The sequence below is a fragment of the Dermacentor variabilis genome, chromosome 1, assembly GCF_050947875.1.
Source record: "Dermacentor variabilis isolate Ectoservices chromosome 1, ASM5094787v1, whole genome shotgun sequence".
NCBI classification, from domain to species: Eukaryota; Metazoa; Arthropoda; class Arachnida; order Ixodida; family Ixodidae; genus Dermacentor; species Dermacentor variabilis.
The window spans coordinates 185078326-185098028 of record NC_134568.1 but is presented as its reverse complement, the minus strand read 5'-3'; the positions used below and the strand labels follow the sequence as shown (position 1 = coordinate 185098028).

Genomic DNA, 19703 nt, shown 5'->3' with positions numbered 1-19703 from the left:
GTCACATGATACATTTTCGAACCTCGCATGCTTTCTTTGGGGCTGAGAAAATTAATGAAGCATGAAACTAAAATCGGCATGTTGCAGTTTTCAATTAACCATCACTGCATTTGTCCATTCTTGAAACAAATTTTATTGTACCAAATGCATACAGAATGAATTTGTGGAATATCCAAAGTACATTTTGCTTGTTTTGGTCAAGCAGCTGGCAGAACAAAACCACAAAGTTCCAAAGCAGAAAGGTAACACTTCTTTTGAAGTACACAATTGGCGAAACAGTGTTGCTAACACACGAGTGCAAAACTTGCGGCCGAGTAAAAAAAGAAGGGAGCTGCTACACACCACTTGGTTCCTTGACCATTAATTTTTTTCTTTTGTGGCTGATTTTTAAAAATCCTTGCTATAGCAAATGCAAGGACATCAGAAAATCAACGCACAACAGATATTGGTGCTATGGTGTAAAGTAATGAAGATATAATTTTGCATGCACATTATTTAGTCTGAAATAGAGGGATACAGCACAAACATTACTCTTCAATCCCAATAAAAAATATGGAACTCGAGGGCTATGGATAAATCTTGAGGGCCTCTGCTTCTGTAATGTGCAGCTATACTTAAGTACACAAGCGTTTTTGAATTCTGCCTCTACCTGGGTGCAGCTTTGTGACCTGGAATGAAAAGCCACAGCCATCGAGCTGCTGCAGTGGCGACATCACAGTAAAAGGTGATAGCGAAAAATTAAAACAATAATATGGCCATGCAACTTGCACATCAGATAGGTCACCTGAAGCTTCTATTTCCAATTTTTCTGGTGTTGCATAGAAGGACAAAAATTTTGAAAAGTAATAGTGTACGATTTTCATACATTAACAATTATGCATATCTAGTTTTTTTTTTAACCATGCTGATATTTAGCAAAAAGTTTTGAGCACGGAGAGCCCGGCGTTTTTGCAAAGGAGTTTCTAGGTGAGGTGGACACACTTTGCTGCTAATGCGAGTTTCAGAAAATTAATTTTGAAAAATTCAGTCACTTTTTTATTAGTAACTTGGCGGCAGCCTTCTAAATGGCATATTTGGAGGCAGTCGCATGTGAACGCACACCCTTTCTTTTTCTAAATCTCGAAAATTGCACTTATTCTGAAATATTGATTATCGCGCTCAATTGAGTACAATCAAAACTTGGTGCATCCTCCTCCACATCAGGCGGCAGTGCCCTGTCAAGAAGTGTGGGACAAAGCTTAAATGATAGCCTGACATGGCACACTGACGCACATGCTTGCCAGGCAGAGTGTGTCGTATCAGCAGCTACAATGACTGGCCAAGATGTTTCCATCTGATGAGATAGCGGGACCTTCTTTTCTGCGCCTTCTTTTCTTTTCTGTTCCAATATTGCCTCGATTTACCAGTAAAATTCAATGATGAATATCTTGAATTAGGTGCAACTTTCAAGATTTGTAAGAAATGAGAGTGCATTAAAATGTGACTGCCTCCAAATTTGTGGAGTTCCAAAATAGAGGAATTCCTCTGCAAGAATGCCACATTTGCCGCGCTCATAACTTTAAAACAAGGAAATCTGTATGGTAATAAAAGACACCCTGCACGTAACAGTGTGCATTGGAGCATTTCATGCAACCAATATTCAAGCACCTTCTGTCTACAAAGAATTCATAAAGCAAATTTATGCATTAAGACTGGAATCAGTTACGAGCACTGGAAATGCAAACACTGTTACGAACCCTGGTCACATGCCAGGCATTGTGTTGCTGCTCTCTGCGTAGGGCCTATGAATAAAAACCACCTTCAACATCGTACAGTAAGCTACCAATTGCTATGTGTAGGAAGACTTACAGTTCTTCAAATGCAATTATGACCTAGACATTCTAAAGCTTTTCTAATAGTGTACTTTTAGTGAACAAGTACCCCAAACTTGAACAACTCTGAAGCTATAATGCCATTATTATCTGAAAGATGCACTACACATTTTTTTAACGCAGTAAGGAAACATTCATAATCGACAATGCCACCATAGACATGAGAGTCATAATATTGCACTGCGTGCAGCAAGGATAGCACAATCTCGCACAAAAGATTAGTCTCTCCCGCAGCCTTTGAGGCCCCCTTTATTATGTCTCGCTTATGATGCCGTGACATGGTACGAAACCATGATGACGTAACTTATGGTCATGAGTTACTCTTGAATGAAAGCTTGTGCACACATGCATATTCCTGCATTGTAATTCTGGAGTGCACTTACAGTAAGGACACTGTGAAAAGAAGAAAAGGCCAACAGCAAGAACCAGGCGGCGCAGTGCTATTTGCACCTTCTCGGCTGTTGTCGGTTTAAGTCACCTTCACAGCAGCAGAGTCGTGTTATGCGGCGAAGCATATTTAGCATCATGCAGTGAAGCATATCTGAAGTTAAAGGGGACACTGTCACGGGGCCCCTGCTGGTGCTTATGGTTACCCGACACTATCAGCTTAAGTACTCGTACTGTGACCTCTTCATGCATTTGGACAACACCAATCGCCATGTGAAAACCTCTGTTCACTGCTAATCTCGCTAAGAGCCTAAATTGTTTCCAAACTACAAATTTCACCAAGTGGCAAACTTGGCAATGCTTCTGGAACCTCATTCTCAAGTACTTTAATACTACCAGGATGCTTCAATGTCAAACTGGATTGAAAACCTGGGATGAGATTGCGCAAGCTTCTAGCTTTCTGACTGTTTGCTTCACCTTCTACATCAGTGACTAGGCAGTGTTCAATAGGCGCTCCCGCTTCACCAAGCAGACGACCGCTGACGAAAGCACGGTGAAGGCGAATAATGAGAGCGCAAGCAAACATTCAGAATGCAAGATCTCGCCCTTTGATTTAGAGAAAGGAAGGATAATTTCAACACCAAGGAACCCAAGTATGCGTTCAACAACAAAAGCTTCTGAACGGGCCACTTCCACATCAGCACTGCGGAAAGACTGATTAGCTTATCACCCAGCAGAAATTTTCACTCGTGGCAGAAATTTTCACTGCCACAATCGCAGGTTCAAAGATATTTGCATGATGAAATTTTGGGCCAAAAAGAAGATCCGTTTGAGTGATGGTGTAAGCGTGGTGCCCACTGTTGGCTCGGCTTGTGAAGAGCGACCTGCTGATACCAGACACTCTAAGCAGCTCTTTTCGATGTCTGAATCGATGGTGACATGCACTAGGTGTCACTGCTCTTTGAACATGTTGAGCTGTTGTCCTTGCTTCATGAAACATTAAGTAACTACAGTTATGACATTGTCAAACAAAAGTGTTGTATTAGAGAATTTTGTTAACCACGAAGCATAATATCCCTGTACATTATTTGCTATGCAGTAGACTATTTTGCACCTCTGGTTGGTGAAAAAAAATGGATTTTTGCAATACCAGTAGTATTCATATTCGAAAAATATTCGCTTCGCACTAAGGTTTCATTATTCAAATTAGCTTTGAAATTGAAAAATTCATATTTCCACACCCATAGTTTTGCTCAAATACCTGGAGCATAAGTCATTTGAGGACGTAACTTCAGGATTAGCAACAGTATGCCACCAAAGAGTCAACACAGTTCAAATTTTTTTACATTCTTTTACAATTGTTTCCTAATGTACATTCATTAAAACCATCTTAAGCTTCAATAATTGACTAAACTAAACTTTGATAACAGCTGCATGCTTGGATCGAACGGTGCATGTTCCGGCCACTCTAGGGTAGCAGTTTAGGGGAAAAAATATCCGTTACTTAGGAATTCCACTTGGTGACCTTGTGCAGAGAAACCCCGGCTGGACCTTACCATCTGAATCTGCTTCACAATGGCTATCACTGGCTTTTTTGGTGTTCTCGATGGCATCCACTTGCTTGAGAAGCTCGACCTCAATGATGTCTGACCACTGGCAGCACTTATTTCTGTTTATCACAGATGAAAATTGCCTATGAGCTCTTATTTCGCCCAAAACACAGACTTTTGCCACATTTAAGAAAGTGGCACTCTCCAAGTCAGTGTGGTCAGCATGCCTGGCATGCACTTTCATCTCCTGCGTCAGAGTGAGTTACTATCCCAGATTAATGTGCTACAGAGATGACAGAGAGGTTGGCGAAGAAGTTGTGCCCAGACAGATAGAATGATAATATTTATGTCTATTGCAATTCAAAGCCATCTATTAGAGCACCTTGCACCACCAGAGAAATCCTAATGGCTTCCTTTTCTTTCACCTCATAATGTGGGCGGTAACACCCCATTAAATGATCCCTAAGATGGTTTTTGTCAACCCTGAGGAAATCTCTCACAGAAAACTTGTAGACAGTCTTAAGTGTTGTCAGATTACTTTTCAATGTGTTCTTTATCATCACTGTGGTGGTCGTAATTTCAATTCATGTGCAGCACTCACACAGTGCGCACTCCTTGCAGACATCTGTAACTAGTGGCAGTTCACCAGCATATTTGAAGGGAGGAAAAAAGAGCATGGCCACACCAACCACACCACAGCATGTGTATGCATCAGATGACATTGTGGAACCTAATTCTATGTCAGCAGGAAATGCATGGCTTCTGTCGCTATTTTGAGTGCAAATATTTGTCCCACGGGTACAGAGAAGTCATTATGGCAACCACATAATCCAGGCAGCTTAGCGCTGGGCAACTGCAATATTTATGAAGCAGCACACTGCATTCAAAGCCAGGCACTGTCACACTTGTCTGGGAAAATCGGTGCTTGTATACACAGGGGCCGGACCATTTCAAACCACAGTCACGTTGAAACTCTGTCCACTCTTGTAGGGTGCATTTTCTGTGTAGTCGCTGCCACTGCAGGAATAATTTTCTTCCAACTGCACAAAGAGAAAATTGCAGCACTGTGCTCTGCAGTGCTTGGTGCAAAGGCAGAACAGCCATGAGCCTTCTCCCATCCACAATTCAGAAATCCGCCAATACATAGATGGCTTACAGTGGCATCCCTACAGGCAGCACACACCACCTATATGCCGCCACTTAGTTTGCAACACACTGAGGGTCTCCATGCCTTTATGTAAATGCTCAAATATACTACAGGACAGGATCTTTAGGGAATAAAGGTTGTTTCACGGTCCTCACATCTATGCTGTGACAAAGCCAACTCCAACTGCACAGGTAGAAATTGCTGTGGAAAATTAAATTTTACAGTTCCATGTACCATATTTTCCATACAGTACTATAGTCTGCAGGATCTAATTTGGGCTGAAAAAGCCCCTCTCATTAAGCACCATGGCAAATATTAGTTATAGATACATTGGTACGTTGGAAGCCGTCAAGGGAGCATTTTCTCAAACAAATATTTCTAATTAGTTCATTATTAAAGGAAATGGAAGAAATTGAAATGTTGCATTTTCACGCTGCCAGGAGGCGAGTGCTAAAAGCAACAGCACTCAACCCCTTTGCCTCCAAGTGATCTTCCTTCTTCATCTTCCCCCATGACGGAGCCAAGGGTTCACGTCACACTCGCATGACAAGCCCTGTCTTTTCTTTCCTTTTTTTCTTCTCTTCCTTTTTTGCTGTGGGGCACACATCCAGGGATGGTATTTAACATTGTTTGGCTTACGAAAGTCACGTGCCATGGTTGGTGATATTGCAGGCAGCACGTTTTACATAGAGACATTTGTGCATGTAACCTTGACTCTGGCTGAAGCAGGGCTTCGTTGCGACCATGATGGCATTTGTTTAAAATTTCAGCTGTTTTCCCACTGTGCATCATTTTGATAATTTGGAGACAGGATTGTTAGTGTGTGATCTATGCATTGCACTTGTCGGTTTGCAACTTCTAATCTTGGTGAGACGCCTTTGCAACTTCCTGAAGGCATTTGCCTTCAGGAAGTTCAAGGGAAGCAGCCCACATCCGCATACCTTATTCACAGCTGTCAATTCTTTTTTTGCTGCTGCTCCGTATTAAAGATGGAAACCCAAGACTGTGGAAGTAGCGTGGGCTTGGTGGTCTGGAGCTTACCATCGGTTGTCGGATCGAACCGCTGGCACCAATTCTTACAAACTGTGCACCCAGGTGCTCAGGATCGTGCCGCTGACTGCATTTTGCAGCGGCTCGTGAGTCCTCAGGGGGCCAGGCAGGAGATACGGCAACAAGGCAACGAGTAACAATGAATGTTTACTTCACATTGTTACGGAGTGGTCAACTCTGCAAGTTTCCCGATGGAGAGCGACAGACATGCTAGTTTGATCAAAAACTGAAGGCTCAATTCCATTGGCGAAGACGTCCTTTATAGTGTTTGGAATACCCTTGCTCAAAGGAGAGAGAAAACACTTTCTACGCTGGCGGCCACCGCTCGATACATGGAAGTGTTCAACAAATTTTCTAACCCCCACTGGCTCAGCAGAAGGAAAGGCACTGACGTGCGCGCGCACACACACACACACACACACACACACACACACACACACACACACACACACACACACACACACACACACACAGAACGCTGGCACCTTCTCTGCCGAGGACGAAGAGAAAGAGCGAATGCACACACGAAGCTTAACCGTCCCACTTGCTGAAGGGAAACAGCACTGTGGAGACTACGCAGACATCAGGGTGTTGTGCAAGCCGTGGGTAAGAAGGTGAAAATGCCTGTACAAATGATAAGGTCTTTTTGCTATTAGGGCCTCCTAGGCGTTTTCCAACGGTTGCAGGCGGCTCGGCGTATTTAAAAGGTCCAGCCTTTCACTGTTGCTTTGGCGCCGCGACACAAATCGTTGACCACACAGGCCAGTCATAACATCAGTTAGACTAGTTCTTGCGCACGCTCAAGGACACTGAGCTTGAACGACGCCATGAATGCTCTGTCTTTTCAGTGCTATTAGAACTGTTCTTGTATTTTCTGTGTATACGAAGTCGATAAATCTCTTGTGCATTTTGCAACGTGGCCTTAGATATCCAAGCACTGAAACGCAGCCACATGATCAGAGTGAGCAGCATTCACTTGCATATCGTGAGTTGCCAGAATAAATTGAAGATATTGTGCTGCGACTATCATTACTGCGTCATGAAGCAACCAGAAATGACAGTACCATGCTTCACAATGCGACTTTCATTTCTCCCCTGGTGCGCTTGTACTTCTCTGGTCCCCTTTCCACTGTGTAGGGCTCCCAGAAAAGCTTTTCTCAGGACAGGGGACCATACTGTGCGCTCAACCAGGTGGCACCCATCACCACAACATTGCCCCAATCAGACTCACCTTGTCATCTCTCGTCCTGTCCAGCGACGTCCTTCACATTTCAAGGATGAAGGTTTAGCACTGTGTTTCCGATGACTCTCTTTAGAGCTCTGGGACAGCGCTTCCGCTGCCCAGAGTAATGCTACAGAACAGCGATTCCACTGACCCCAAGCAGGTACGCCATGTTTGAAGAGACAAAGATAAAACCTTGTGCAGGCTGTCCGGCATGCATATACATCTTTTTCTGCGCCTCTTTCTAAGCAACAATACTTTCACTGGTGAACAGGAAGGCAGCCTTTGTTTCTTTTTTTCATTATCGTTTCTCAGTTTTACAAGGCCATAAAGAAAAATAAAGAAAACAGGAAAGATTGCAAACCAGCCCTGCAATTTTCCTGAATTATTGGAAACGAATATGTGCGAACAGAGGATGCCAAATGAAATGAACAGCCAGGTGCAACAACAAGTGACATCATTCAGGTGGTGCAGGCGGTTTGGCGGGCCCATAAAATGCCTTAACGAGATTTATTTGAGCGTGAACATGGTGAGAAGGCTGCTTCTGCCTTGCAGTGGTGTAAAGACTGCTGCATGTCTGGAGGTTAAAATGCTCATCATTCTATCATACATGGAAGTATTCCGACTATTTAGTGGAGTCATGGGAAAGCCACTCAAGCCTACATTAGCAAAATGTGTAGTACTGATTACAGCGAACACACTCCCTCCATATTCATGCAACCGAATGCAAACATACTGAAACCTGAGGTGTACCTGACGAGCGTACCTGCCAACAGCCCATAGGACAGGAAAGGCAAATCCCTGTGCATGCATAGTGAATTCGTCACTGCTGTGCATGCTCATTTCGGCAAACTGGCATAACAGATGAATTGCGAGTGCAATATGTGACTGTAAAGCACGTGGCGCATCTTTGTCACCATAACTTGAGCTTGGTGAGAATCAAGTGGTTTGATAAATGTACAACAGAGTCAGCAATGGTGGGACAGTTCTTAGAAACTTCACAGCATGCCCGTCTGCCTCTACAATGTAAAAAAAAAATTGGCTTTGATCCAAGAGCCAGATCTTTTTGACTGGGCAACATTCATGCACCAGCTTTGTCAGTTTTTTGATGCTCCCACTACTTGTGCTGAGGTCGCGAGAAAAGCCCGGAGAGAGTATAAAATTCGAGAATCATGTACCTCTTACATTGTGGATGTCCTTGCACTGTGCTGACGCATGAACACCACCACGTCTCAAAATGATCGAATGCGACATATTAAAGGCGCAAACACTGTTACCTTATACGTCCTTGGTATGCAGAACCCCAGCACCTCCACCACTTCTAAGGGACCGCTTTATTCTTGCCGAGCTAGAGCTATGGCGAGGAAGAAGCGACACACACTACGTACGGATGAGGAAGATGAAGGAAAGTCACATTGCGCTCACAATATCGCTAACGTGGTAGTTTCCCAAAGGAAGCGGTCACACCACTGCATATAAAGTGTATGCACAGGGATTCTCATATGTCTTCCCTGTCCAAGGGACTGGTGGCAAGCACCACAGAGCAGCACTGGTCAGGTGCATTCCAATTAAATTCTTAAGAATTGAGAAAAGGCCGATTCAACACAAAGCAACGATCTGACACCCTTGCCAACAAACCTGTTGCACTGGCATTAAGTTTCAGATATTTGCGGCCACACATAGGTAAACCAATGGGCAAGGTTCTGACTGGTGTTGTAGTGAGTACTGCTCCAGGAGGGCACATGTAACCGGCAAACAGAGGCCTCAGGAGAGCATTAGAATATAATCAAGGAGGCGGCAGGGTACCTAAGGGGCAGCGGAGGGATCATAACTGGAAGCAGGGCGGTCCTAAACTGGAAGCAGGTTATGTTGCTCCAACTCACGGACCACCCTGACTCCAGCCTTGTCCGCGAAAGCGGACAGCTGATCTTAAAATGCGTCAGAAAATTCGGAAAGTACGACTTACACACAGCCTACAGACATCATAGATATACTACTAGCACGCGCAGGCCTCGGCGAGCCCCAACCCATGGACCAGTCCGCGTTCTAGCTCTGGTGTCCCCGTTATCGATTTGGTGTCCTGGAGACGCCGCCAATAATATGAAATAGTGACACGTTGTTACTAGTAAAAAACACGATTTAAGCCGCTAACGCTACGTTCAGCACTGCCGCGCCCAACAACTTCTACAACGCCTGTGAGAACTTCACCAAGCAATGGTTGTTCTTGACAATACTAAGAACTTGTGAATTTTGTGTACCGCTCATGCTTAACTTTGTAGTGCACTGTGGCTTAGTGAAGCACTACGATTGCGTGTAGCATACGTACACATCTTACCTGATAGACGGTGAACAGGGTCTTGTACAAATATCCGCTGAAGAAGAAAAGACTACACCTTCACATGTGTTAAAACACATGCCAAACTTGAAAAAACAGACGTACAATGAACCTCCACACGTTAAAATAGCAAAAGCATCACTTAAAAGGCGAAAACTATTGAAAACTTTGCAAGCGCCATGGCAAGCGTAAATCCGCCATTGCTGCTGATATTGATGTTGATCAGGCTGTCCCCTTGCGATCGAGTCGGCAAGCGCGTGGAAGCGCGTTTCCTTATTCTATGGAAGCGCAATTGGCGCAATGTAGCCAAAATAAATAAAGAAAACTGCATCAACTCCAAATACACACACGCAAAAGAAAATCGTCGGGATTCTCTATAACGACGTTTCCAACCCCTTGACCGATATTTCATACAGCTCGTTGCATTAATTAAAATACCCGCAGTGCATTGTTTTCATAACGCGCTAAAAAAATTTTGCGCTTAAGCTTACCCGCACAAACACGCGGCGCAAATTCGTAGAATGCCACCAGTGCAGCCCCCCACCCCCCAAGAATATATATGACTAGTCAATAATAATAGCATGCAATTATAACGTGAGCGTCGGCGCAATCAATGGAGAATTCAATTTTATTTGTTATAGAAAATCAAATGCAATGCAGTAAACAATGGATAGAATTAAGCATATAGCTTCGAGTCTAAAAAAAATCTGCCTTGAAACTTGACGTGGTGACGCGGCAAATTGTGAGTATATGATTGAAAATAATTGCTATAGTGTGTTCGTGTATGAGTAAGCTTCTCAAAAGGAGTTTCAAGTGTTTCCATGGTATGGTAAGCTTATATCTTGATTCCTCAAGTTTTTTTTTTTATTCATATAGGTCAATTATGTTTAAAAAGCGAATTGGAAATCCCAATGGTTTTGTTTTTTACCGGGGGAACACAGAGTTGAGCCACTGTTTTGAAACAAACTTTTATTTAAAGTAGTTACAAGTAACACCGACACCCTCGCTCATAACAAAACAACTTTCACTCACTGTGTCCAGACACTTGGTTCAAGTTGCATGTAATGCTTCATCTCCAAGCTTTGCGTGGTTTCTTAAAGGCATTGTGAAATCTACACGGTGTTTTTATTTTACACCTCCTCATCTCATAGTACAAGATCTGAAATGCGTGAACAAGAAGAATCAGGCCAGCACATATTCACAGAAATGAACTCTTCACAGTGCAGTTGACAAGTGCAAAAATTACAGCAGAAACTGCCAGTCACATGATATGAGCAAAACATAACTGTTCTTTTTGCGGGAAAGCCTCAGTCCCATGCCGACATTAACCCATATGGTGGTCATCACTGGCAATGTTTGAAAGATTTTCATAAAATAGAGACTGAATGTCTGGAGTATTTATCATAAGGGAAGTAGAAACTCGCACGTCTTCTAAACAGCCCTTTGCAGTGCTAAATGTATGCTGGCTATTGATAGTAATAAATAGTATGACTGTTACAACTGTTAAACAAGACAAAAGCTCACAGGAATATGAAGGCTTGAAGTGATAAACAGTGTTTGGAGGGAGAATGTAGCTGGAGTGAACCTTTTGACAAAGATTTGTCTTCGTCAGTGCCGCAATTAAATTCGGCACAGCAATCTTTATGCACCTTTAGCTCACTTTCCCACACCCTCAATGTAGGATGAAGAGGAGAATAAGATAGTGCGTAGAATGAAGTTGAAGTGTAGAAAAGAAATGGGGATAGAGAAGGTAGGAGCACTGTTGTAGATTATTCTTCCAAGGTTACTCTTCCAAAAGAAAGAAAGAAAAATATTAAATGTGTAAGGAAGCATTGCCAATTGTTATTATGCCTACTCAAGTAAGAGATGCACCATAAGGGATGCAATATTAAACTGATCTGATATGTAGGGTGGCCTAAAGCTTTCTGCATAGTCTTTACAATCATTATGACACTGTCGGCTGCAGCTAAATATGCAGAAGTTTTAATTGAGTGCTCATGACCAGAGCAACTTATCCAGACTGCACACAATACCATTGCATATGCCCTCTATTTTGGTAATCTGAAAAATAAAAGTTTATTCAAATGGGCAATAAGAACATCACATGGAACACAAAATCTAGATCGAATTATGAGGCATGCCACAGTGCGGGACTCAGTATTATTTTTGACCACCTTGGGTTTTGTGATGTGCACTTAAATTCAACTACACACTTTTTTTTTTTCATTTCACCACCACTGAAATGCAGCCACCTTTGCTGGGATTGAACCCGCAAGCTCGAGCTCAGCAATGCAACATCATAACTACTGCGCTACTGAGTGTTTACACAAATTTATAAGTAGCAAAACACATTGGAGGCTTTTGCACACTGAAGCACTACACACCATCCAATGCACTTCCTTACATCTATGTACAGACATACTTACCAGCGGTTCATATGACAAGCATGGAGGCGTGCTCTAACACACTACCATCCAACAGCTGCCACATACCAGAGATGACCACTGGGTTTGTACCTATTTTCACAGAACACTTACCAGCAGCTCATACAACAAGCATGGTGGCCTCTCTCGTGCTCTAACACACATACCATCCAGCTGTGACATATGGCTGCACACCACAGACAAAAACAGACGGGCTAATCATCAGAGACCACATGTCATGATTTGTTAACATGCGAGCCCTCAACCTGCTTCAATAAGGCATGACAGCACAGCACTACTGCACCACTTCGCTCTTCCTAACTGCACTGGAGGCTTGTTACCAGTAATCGTGCCCTGCTGACGTGGTTATCTCTTCAGTTTCTATGTTGCTGTCCCTAAGCTGTTATTTAAGGACTTCCTTTTGAGCTTCAGTGGGCCTTGAAAGGCTAGATGATGGCTGCCACAATCTAGGGTTTTGCTTGCATATTCAGCCTTGTGGCGTGGTCTGGAGAATCGGTACGTCGGCCGAAATGCGCGTATTTTTTGTAGAGTGAAACCTTAACAGGCGCACAACTTTTTTGTTGGCTGGTTTATTTGAATGGTCTGGCATCTTTCTTTTTGGGTCACTTTCACTTTCAACAAGCATGAAAACTGGCTCAAACAAATTGTTTGCCTTCTCAGCCACACCCTCAGAGACTTCACCATCTGATATTGCCTGTCTGACTGAGTCCATTTTTGCTCTTAAGAGTGCTGAGCTGGACACTGCTTTGGCTGCTTCCAGCTTTGTTATACTCTGTACAATGTGCAATGCCCGACTTGCCTCACATGCTTCTTCGGGTGAGCTCTCATGGGCCTTGTTGCTGCTAGTTGGATTAGCGTTGACCACAAAGTGAATGTGCTTGCACACTGTAAAGTGTATAAGATGGTCATAGCAAGTGCACATATAAGTATGCACACACACTGCGCATTCCTTGCACCTCAAAGGACAGCAAGCACCATCTCCCACTTTTGACACTTTATATGAGAGCCCTTTAATAGACTGAGATGGCACAGTCCATATGCCATCTTCATTTAATTTGGCACAAGCTGCCATTTCACTGCCAGACCTGTAGTTCTTCTGAATTCTGCTCAGCTTCTTACCCTTTGCGCCTTTCATCATCTGGATAGCCCTTTTCATTAAAAAATGATTTGTCAAGTCCATGAGGGCAGAAATTAGTTTGTCACCATGCTTATTCTGTTTTCTCTCCAGCATAGTATGCTTTAACGTCCTGTGCTTGCTCTCAACGTGCATGTTAGTGTTGACAGCTGCTCTAGTCCTAAAGCAATAGGCCCACTCTTGCGGCCTAACTGCATAGTGGTCATTGAAGTACTTCAGGAAGTCCCTCAGTTTTTCTTCCTCACTAGAAAGGAATTGCTTAAAATAATCTTCAAATGCCTTTTCCGCGAGGAACTCTAAGAGTAGCCACACACTATGGTAAACATGTGGCCTTAGCTGTTTCTCTACACACTCGAGTATCTTCTTACGCCAATTGTTATCCACATGCCAGGCACAGAGAAGTTTCTGTTGTGCAGCACCCATGACCATGGACCATGCTTTGTAGAATTGTGACGCATCATCAGATATCAATGTCTTAGCAGCCACTTTTTTGGCCATGGCTGACTCCAGATATTTGAAGAATGCTGTCAAAGTTTGCTCGTTCATCCGGTTGCAGATGAAATAAGCTATAGCTACACCTGATCCTACTTTATCTAGCACCAGAAGAGTGGTCAGCTCAAACTGGTACTCTGTAGTTCCATGTGTGGATTCAAGACATACAGTACCTGCAGGGCCCAATTTTTCTAGTAGCTCCTTCTGAGGCTCTGTCATCAGAACAAGAGCAAAGTCTGCTGAAGGAAATGTACCACTTGGGTCCACTGCACCTTGTGCCTTGTACAGGCGGACAAGTGTTTCACCTTTTTCTTTCATCACAAGCACCCACGTGTCTACACTGATAGCGTCATTAGTGTGACAATGTTATGGAGCAGCAATGTTAAACTGCTGTTTGATGTTATGCAGGGTTGAGCACTCTGCCAAGTGCACTGGCCTCAGCTTGGATGCCACAGATGTTCTTACTCGCTTTAGAATGGTTTTCATGGGCACACCCCTTTCTAGGTTCTCTGCTACGCTGGCCTTTTCCTTGTCGCTCATTCTCAAGTGCTGAATTTCTGGCTTATGACCGTAATGGTTTCTTTGATACCTGACTTTTATGGTGGTGCCTTCAGGTGTCGGACTCTGAGTATTGTCCATTGTGACGGTAATAAATGAAAGACATATCTTACCAGACCTACAGCTCCCCTGACTTTTCTCCCGACGGTCACTATGACCTTCCTTTTTCCTTGCCTCGCCTGATCTATTACAGTGATAGTGGATCCTTGTCCCTCCACTGGCCAGCTTTTCGGAGCCCGTGGGCAAAATGACCCAGCAGTTCTGGCTACTCTCTTCTTCTGCTTTCCATTCATGAAATTCTGTAATAAACGCACAAAATAACATTAGATAGTGACAAGTACCTTGGGGAGAGAGATACAAACAAAAATAATCACATTGAAGGTCTTGGACATGGGCTAATGTAGCATTTATTTTACTCCCTCACCTTCAATTCGACCGTGTCATGAGGTCATCCTTGATATTGCTTAAGTTTCTGTTGAAATTGAATTTCAAATGCGGTGCACCATAACTTCAAAAAATTTATCATATTAGTTTTGTTTTAATAAGAAACAAATATGAAACTTAAGCATGATCTATGCTCACTCCTTCCTCAATATTGAATAAGACTGTACATTCACAGCAATGCTGTTACAATAAGACAAAGACGAACTGAGAGCACGTGGTGCAAGCTACGCCCCAGAACAGTGTGAATCCCTTCCCTCAGTTTCTTCTTGAAAAGCTCCTGCTTTTCAAGAAGAGCTTGATTTTTTACTGTACATAGGGGCTTGGCGAGGGAGTGTTCCATCGTCACGCGGTTATGATCTGGCTTGGGCATGCGCCTGGTTCGAAGAGGCAGCATTATGTGCCATTTCAATAAACCAGTTGCTAGTCTGCGTTCTTCCTGTCTTCTTGTACATTGGTGTCTTTTCCCAAGCGCAGTTTACGTTCACAAAAAGATGTCTTACCAAGTAGCCTCTCCTAACACACTCTTCTTAAAGAAAAAAGGATTGCGCGTGCGTCAAATTTCGCTCTACCTTATGAAATCTACAACCAGAGTCCTTCAATTGAAGGACTGTGGTACTACTAAAGAATTTTCTCAAAGTACGCCGGGAGACCAAGCCGCTGACAGCCGCAATTGCAAGTGTGGTCCTGGACCTACGTCGGCCTGCATTCGGACCTATTGCGGCCTGCACTGAGGCGAAGACTACACCACGCACGCAAGTAGCGCAGAGCAACGTCAGAACGCAGAGCAAATTCCTCCTCTTGTTTAAGTAAAAAAAAAAGGGGGGGGGGGGTTGCGCGAGCGTCACATTTCGCTCTATTCTATGAAATGTACTGCTAAAGAGCTTGCCCACAATACGCTGGGAAACCATCCCGGCGACATCCGCAAATTCATGTATGGTCCCGGTTCTGCGTCTCTGCCGCATTGCAACGTGCACTGAGGCGAAGACTAAGCCACGCACGCATGTGGCACAGAGCAACGTCAGAACGCAGAACAGCTTACTCCTGTCGCTTAAAAAAAATAAGATGTACAAACGTCAAATTTCACTCCAGTTGCTGTGCAGGATAGCAGACAATGCCAAACGTATGTCATGTAGCGCATCGCTGGGAGCGCGCACACATGACTATACTATAGATGGATAAACAAACAAATTATATTTAACGAGGACACAAACTTCAAAATACCCCAAGGAAATAAATTAGGCACCTGCGCAAAAGCTGCTCTTCGCGAAACAGATGGAGAAAGAGAAAACAAAGGCCCGCAAAGCATAAACAACTGCCTTTTTGGAAGCACACTGCGCAACAAGAAATTAAAAAAAAGTCCAAGATATAATATTGCGTTTAAACGTCATTTGCTCACGATGACTGAGAATAAATTTAATAAAACTGTTCCTCACCCTTACTGTTCCGGAACACCAGGTGCACGTCAGCCTTGCACGTCAGTTGTGCGCAGCGATCTGGTGCACCGAATACTTCTCCATTGTAGGCAGGGAAGTGCCACATACGTCGCATTTCATCAATTTCTTGACATCCACGGCCATTTTATGAACGTTCCTGATGTGTTGCAGCATGTTCTTCCTCTGTATGAATAGTTTGCTGCAAAATTCGCAGCGACGATCGTCATCGCCGATGGCAGCTCGATCACAGCCGCGCGCCATTCCGAAGCGGAGTAGGCGGCGTTTGGAAGCACGTGGTTTCTGTGTCATTGCACTCACTACAGCAATACAGAGAAGAAACCTCCCCAATCACGTGACACACTAGGTATTCGGTGGCCCCATAGGGACAGTTGGAAACCAACTTAGGGAACCAACATCCGGGAACGCAGGGTCACGTGGATGTTGCCTTCTATTGTTCACCGGCCTCAGCCGGCCTGCGGGGAGACGCATGTGTAATATATGTGTCTGCGAGGCTCGTGTTGGCTGGTGTTGTAAGAGGCTTCGTCTAAAACGTAGATATGGCTACACAAATGACGCGTTCTCAAAGTAAAATCTTCATAAAATGTTTCCATTCAGGCATATTACATATTTACTCACCTACAGTGCATGACCAAGCGAAGAAAAGCAAGAACAGACGACAAACTGTTTCAAAGCGAGCGCGAACTTTGTCGTCTGTACTCCAACTTTAGCGGCCCGCTGATACTTTTTACGTAACATATAATCGTACACGCAATGACAAGTTTTCATAGTTAAACAAAACATGTTTTCGCGTAATAATAAAGCTAAAACAGCTTTTCACGTGCTGTTTTAGTAGAAAATGAATCATTGTGACAGACGGAACGGTACTTGTCAAGCGCGTCTTCAAGGCACGACCTACTGGAACTCCAGACCTGCACAGATATCCGGCTTCTATGGGAGCAGCTTGCGCCCACTTTCATTCAACCGACGGCCGTAGGTGGCGCTTTTATAACCTGTTCGTCTGCTACGCAGTGGGCCGCTGTGCGGCGTTGTAATTAGTACGGCAGCTGTTGTGTTGTGACGAGCTGCTTGTCTAGTTGATGATTTTTGTTAACACAGTGACAGTGATGCCACAAGGCTTTGATCGGTCACTCGGCTGCAAAAGTTGACTGCCCCAACCTAAAAAATGTTGGAGCGTGTAGTCCGCTGCTCTCTATAAATAGCGTTAAATAGCCGCTCCTATTGCCTTGTTCAAGCAGATTATTATAAATCACATTGTGTATAGAGTTCGCAACGTACACAACAGTTTCATTGTACACGTTGTAAAATTCGCTTCTGCGTTCTTTAGAAACTTTAAACCACCGTAATGTTCGACGACAGAACGATTACCACTCATTTTAACCCTTAAAAGTTGTCCGTGAATGCGTCGTGAGTTCAAAAAGTGAATTACGCACACAGCTTCACTGCGTACGTATCTTAAGCACCACCGTTATGCTGCCGCCGTACCACGCAGAAAAGCTAGCTTTACAGTTTGAAGAGTTCCGTGACACGATTTAAGGCCTGCAGTGCAGCACGTTTTAAAGCACTGGGATCGCTTAATTTTTTGCCAGCTTTCTACTGAGCTAGACATCCAACGATATCAAAAATAAGATATGCTCACCTTCCCTTGAAACAGAATCGATCAGCCTATTGCACATATCGGGCGGAGGACTTACTCGTGAATACATTTACTATGCTTTTACAGATCATCTGCCTTTCACTACGGCACACAGCAGTAAATCCTAATGTCATCTACGACATTAGGCTATCTGTAATCAACTAAAAGAAGCTAGATTATCCTATGAATCTTTTTAAACAATTTTCCCAGTCTCTTACAGAGGCTAGGAAAGGGAAATTTATGCCGTCGATCTAGCATTGCAGCTGCCACCTATGCTCGTTGTTTACATTTCTTGCACCGCTCCTCCTCTTCTAGTTTCACTATTCAAACGCAAAGCATTCGCTAATATGTTTTCTTTTGTATATTTGTGAATTTATTCATTTACCGCCAATACAAGCGCTTTGTGCCTGCCGAAGTGGCAAGACAAGCGCTGAACAGATCGCAGAAGCAGACGACAGCGAACAGGTTATAACTAGCGCCACTCTGCTCGTACGTTCTTTCCCTAGCGGCAAAAGGGGCGAACTAGACCAGGCGTGCTGGAGGCGGGAGATCTGTGCAGGTCTGGAGTTCAGTAGGTCGTGCTTCAAGGTGTCCTGTCTTTCCGAGAACGATGCCAATCCGAAGTCACAATATACCACGAGCACATCGAAAATGGATTTCACCGCTGTTTCTGCGCACGCGCGAGGAGCAGTAGCTGCGAGAGAGAAATGTGGGGACTTTTGGTGCTCAAGATTTCTCGTCGTTTAGGTACTACGGGGAAGAAAACCGTTTGCTCCGTTTGTCCCTAGCCGAGCTTGCAGCACAGAATCGACAGGATGCGTGGCCGGCAAGGCGGGAAAAGCCGCGACCGAGGCGAGTTTGTTTCTATTTTGTTGCGACGGTAGCATATTAAATTTTATAGTCGCAAGGGGATACGTTTGGAAGTGAGGTGTCTTCTCGGATGACTTTAGTGGCAAAGCATTACGTCGTGCCGATGCATTGTTCATTAGTGTCGTTGATCAAGGTCAGCATACCACACACTTCAGGGGAATCGCGGGAACGGAAACAGTTTATGAATTAACTGCCGTGCCGATGCATTAGTTCTTAATGTAACTGAGAATACAGCACACTTGGAGGTTCGTGGGAATGGAAATCTTGTACTCTGTATGTGTAAGTATAAAACTTGCGTCGTCATGCAATCTGAGCCGTAGATCGTTGCGAGAGCTGTATAGCCACACTGGCAAAACACTACGCCCTGCGGATGAATACGGAAGAAATGTATGCAAAAGAAAAGTGGTCGTCATGCAATTTCATAGCAGTAGACCTTTGTGAAAGCTGTGCAGTAACACTGATATTGGCTAGTTAATAATCCCGGCTGTTACAATGTCTAGCTCATATACGGGGCGCTCTATGTGGGCGAAACAAGGGCTCAGATCACTACAACTGCATGCGAAATAGCTCTGAATGCCTGCCAGTACACTTGTTCGGCGTCTCTGTGGTCAGCCAATGACAAACGCATTGCACGAAACAGTGAGACTTTGTTTAATCCGCAATGCTTGTGTGGCGAACAGGAGAGCAAAAGGTGAAAACAATGTTTTCATACAAGGCAAGTTATCCATGTAGTGGAATTGCATTTATCGTTGGTGTAGTGTTCATGCACTTTCTGAAGTCCAACCTTTAATGCAACTTAGTTTTCATTGGTGCAAGTGCTTCTACTGGAAACATCCAAAATATGATTTAACAAATCAGGTTGCTGTCTTGTAGTTTTAGAAATTTTCCTCTGGTCTTAAGTCTTTTCTGAATCTGGAAAAGCTGGCTGATTGCACATTTCATCTCGAGATAGCTCGCACACTTTGTTGAGTGCAGATGAGCACACTTTGTTGAGTGCAGATGAGCACTGCAACTTCAATCATTTTGATGAGGCACCGATCTAATGCCGCTCACTCTTGCCACAGCACTTTTTCAACTTGTACTGTACTTGTTTCTTCCACCTTCCATTTGC

The 19703-nt window shown here is 43.9% G+C and overlaps 1 protein-coding gene and 2 long non-coding RNA genes across 5 annotated transcripts in view; 1 reads left to right on the top strand and 2 right to left on the bottom strand.

The window, feature by feature from the left end:
- Positions 1–109: 109 nt before the first annotated feature.
- Positions 110–9745, bottom strand: LOC142589334 (uncharacterized). The gene is made up of 2 exons (XR_012829857.1): positions 9563–9745; positions 110–6098 (listed from the first exon to the last, which is right to left on the bottom strand). It is a non-coding gene; the product is annotated as an uncharacterized LOC142589334 (long non-coding RNA).
- A 766-nt stretch (positions 9746–10511) lies between these two features.
- LOC142589062 (uncharacterized) lies at positions 10512–16334 on the bottom strand. Of its 2 annotated transcripts, XM_075700857.1 has the most exons (3): positions 16069–16334; positions 14305–14490; positions 10512–10721 (listed from the first exon to the last, which is right to left on the bottom strand). In XM_075700857.1, the coding sequence occupies exons 1-3, from the start codon at positions 16181–16183 to the stop codon at positions 10708–10710; spliced, it is 315 nt and encodes a 104-aa protein (XP_075556972.1). In that variant the 5' UTR covers positions 16184–16334; the 3' UTR covers positions 10512–10707. The 2 variants fall into 2 exon arrangements, with proteins under 2 accessions (XP_075556972.1, XP_075556967.1); XM_075700852.1 differs by having other exon boundaries at positions 10512–14490; positions 16069–16320.
- Positions 16335–18363: 2029 nt separating this feature from the next.
- Positions 18364–19703, top strand: part of LOC142589044 (uncharacterized) — an 11270-nt gene continuing 9930 nt past the window's right edge. For both annotated transcript variants that reach the window (XR_012829798.1, XR_012829799.1), the window contains exon 1: positions 18364–18871. This is a non-coding gene — a long non-coding RNA (uncharacterized LOC142589044). The remainder of the gene's footprint in view (positions 18872–19703) is intronic.

Excerpts from the sequence above, each read along its gene's own strand:
- LOC142589062 (XM_075700852.1), bottom strand. The coding sequence starts at position 13,951 with ATGAAAGAAAAAGGTGAAACACTTGTCCGCCTGTACAAGGCACAAGGT.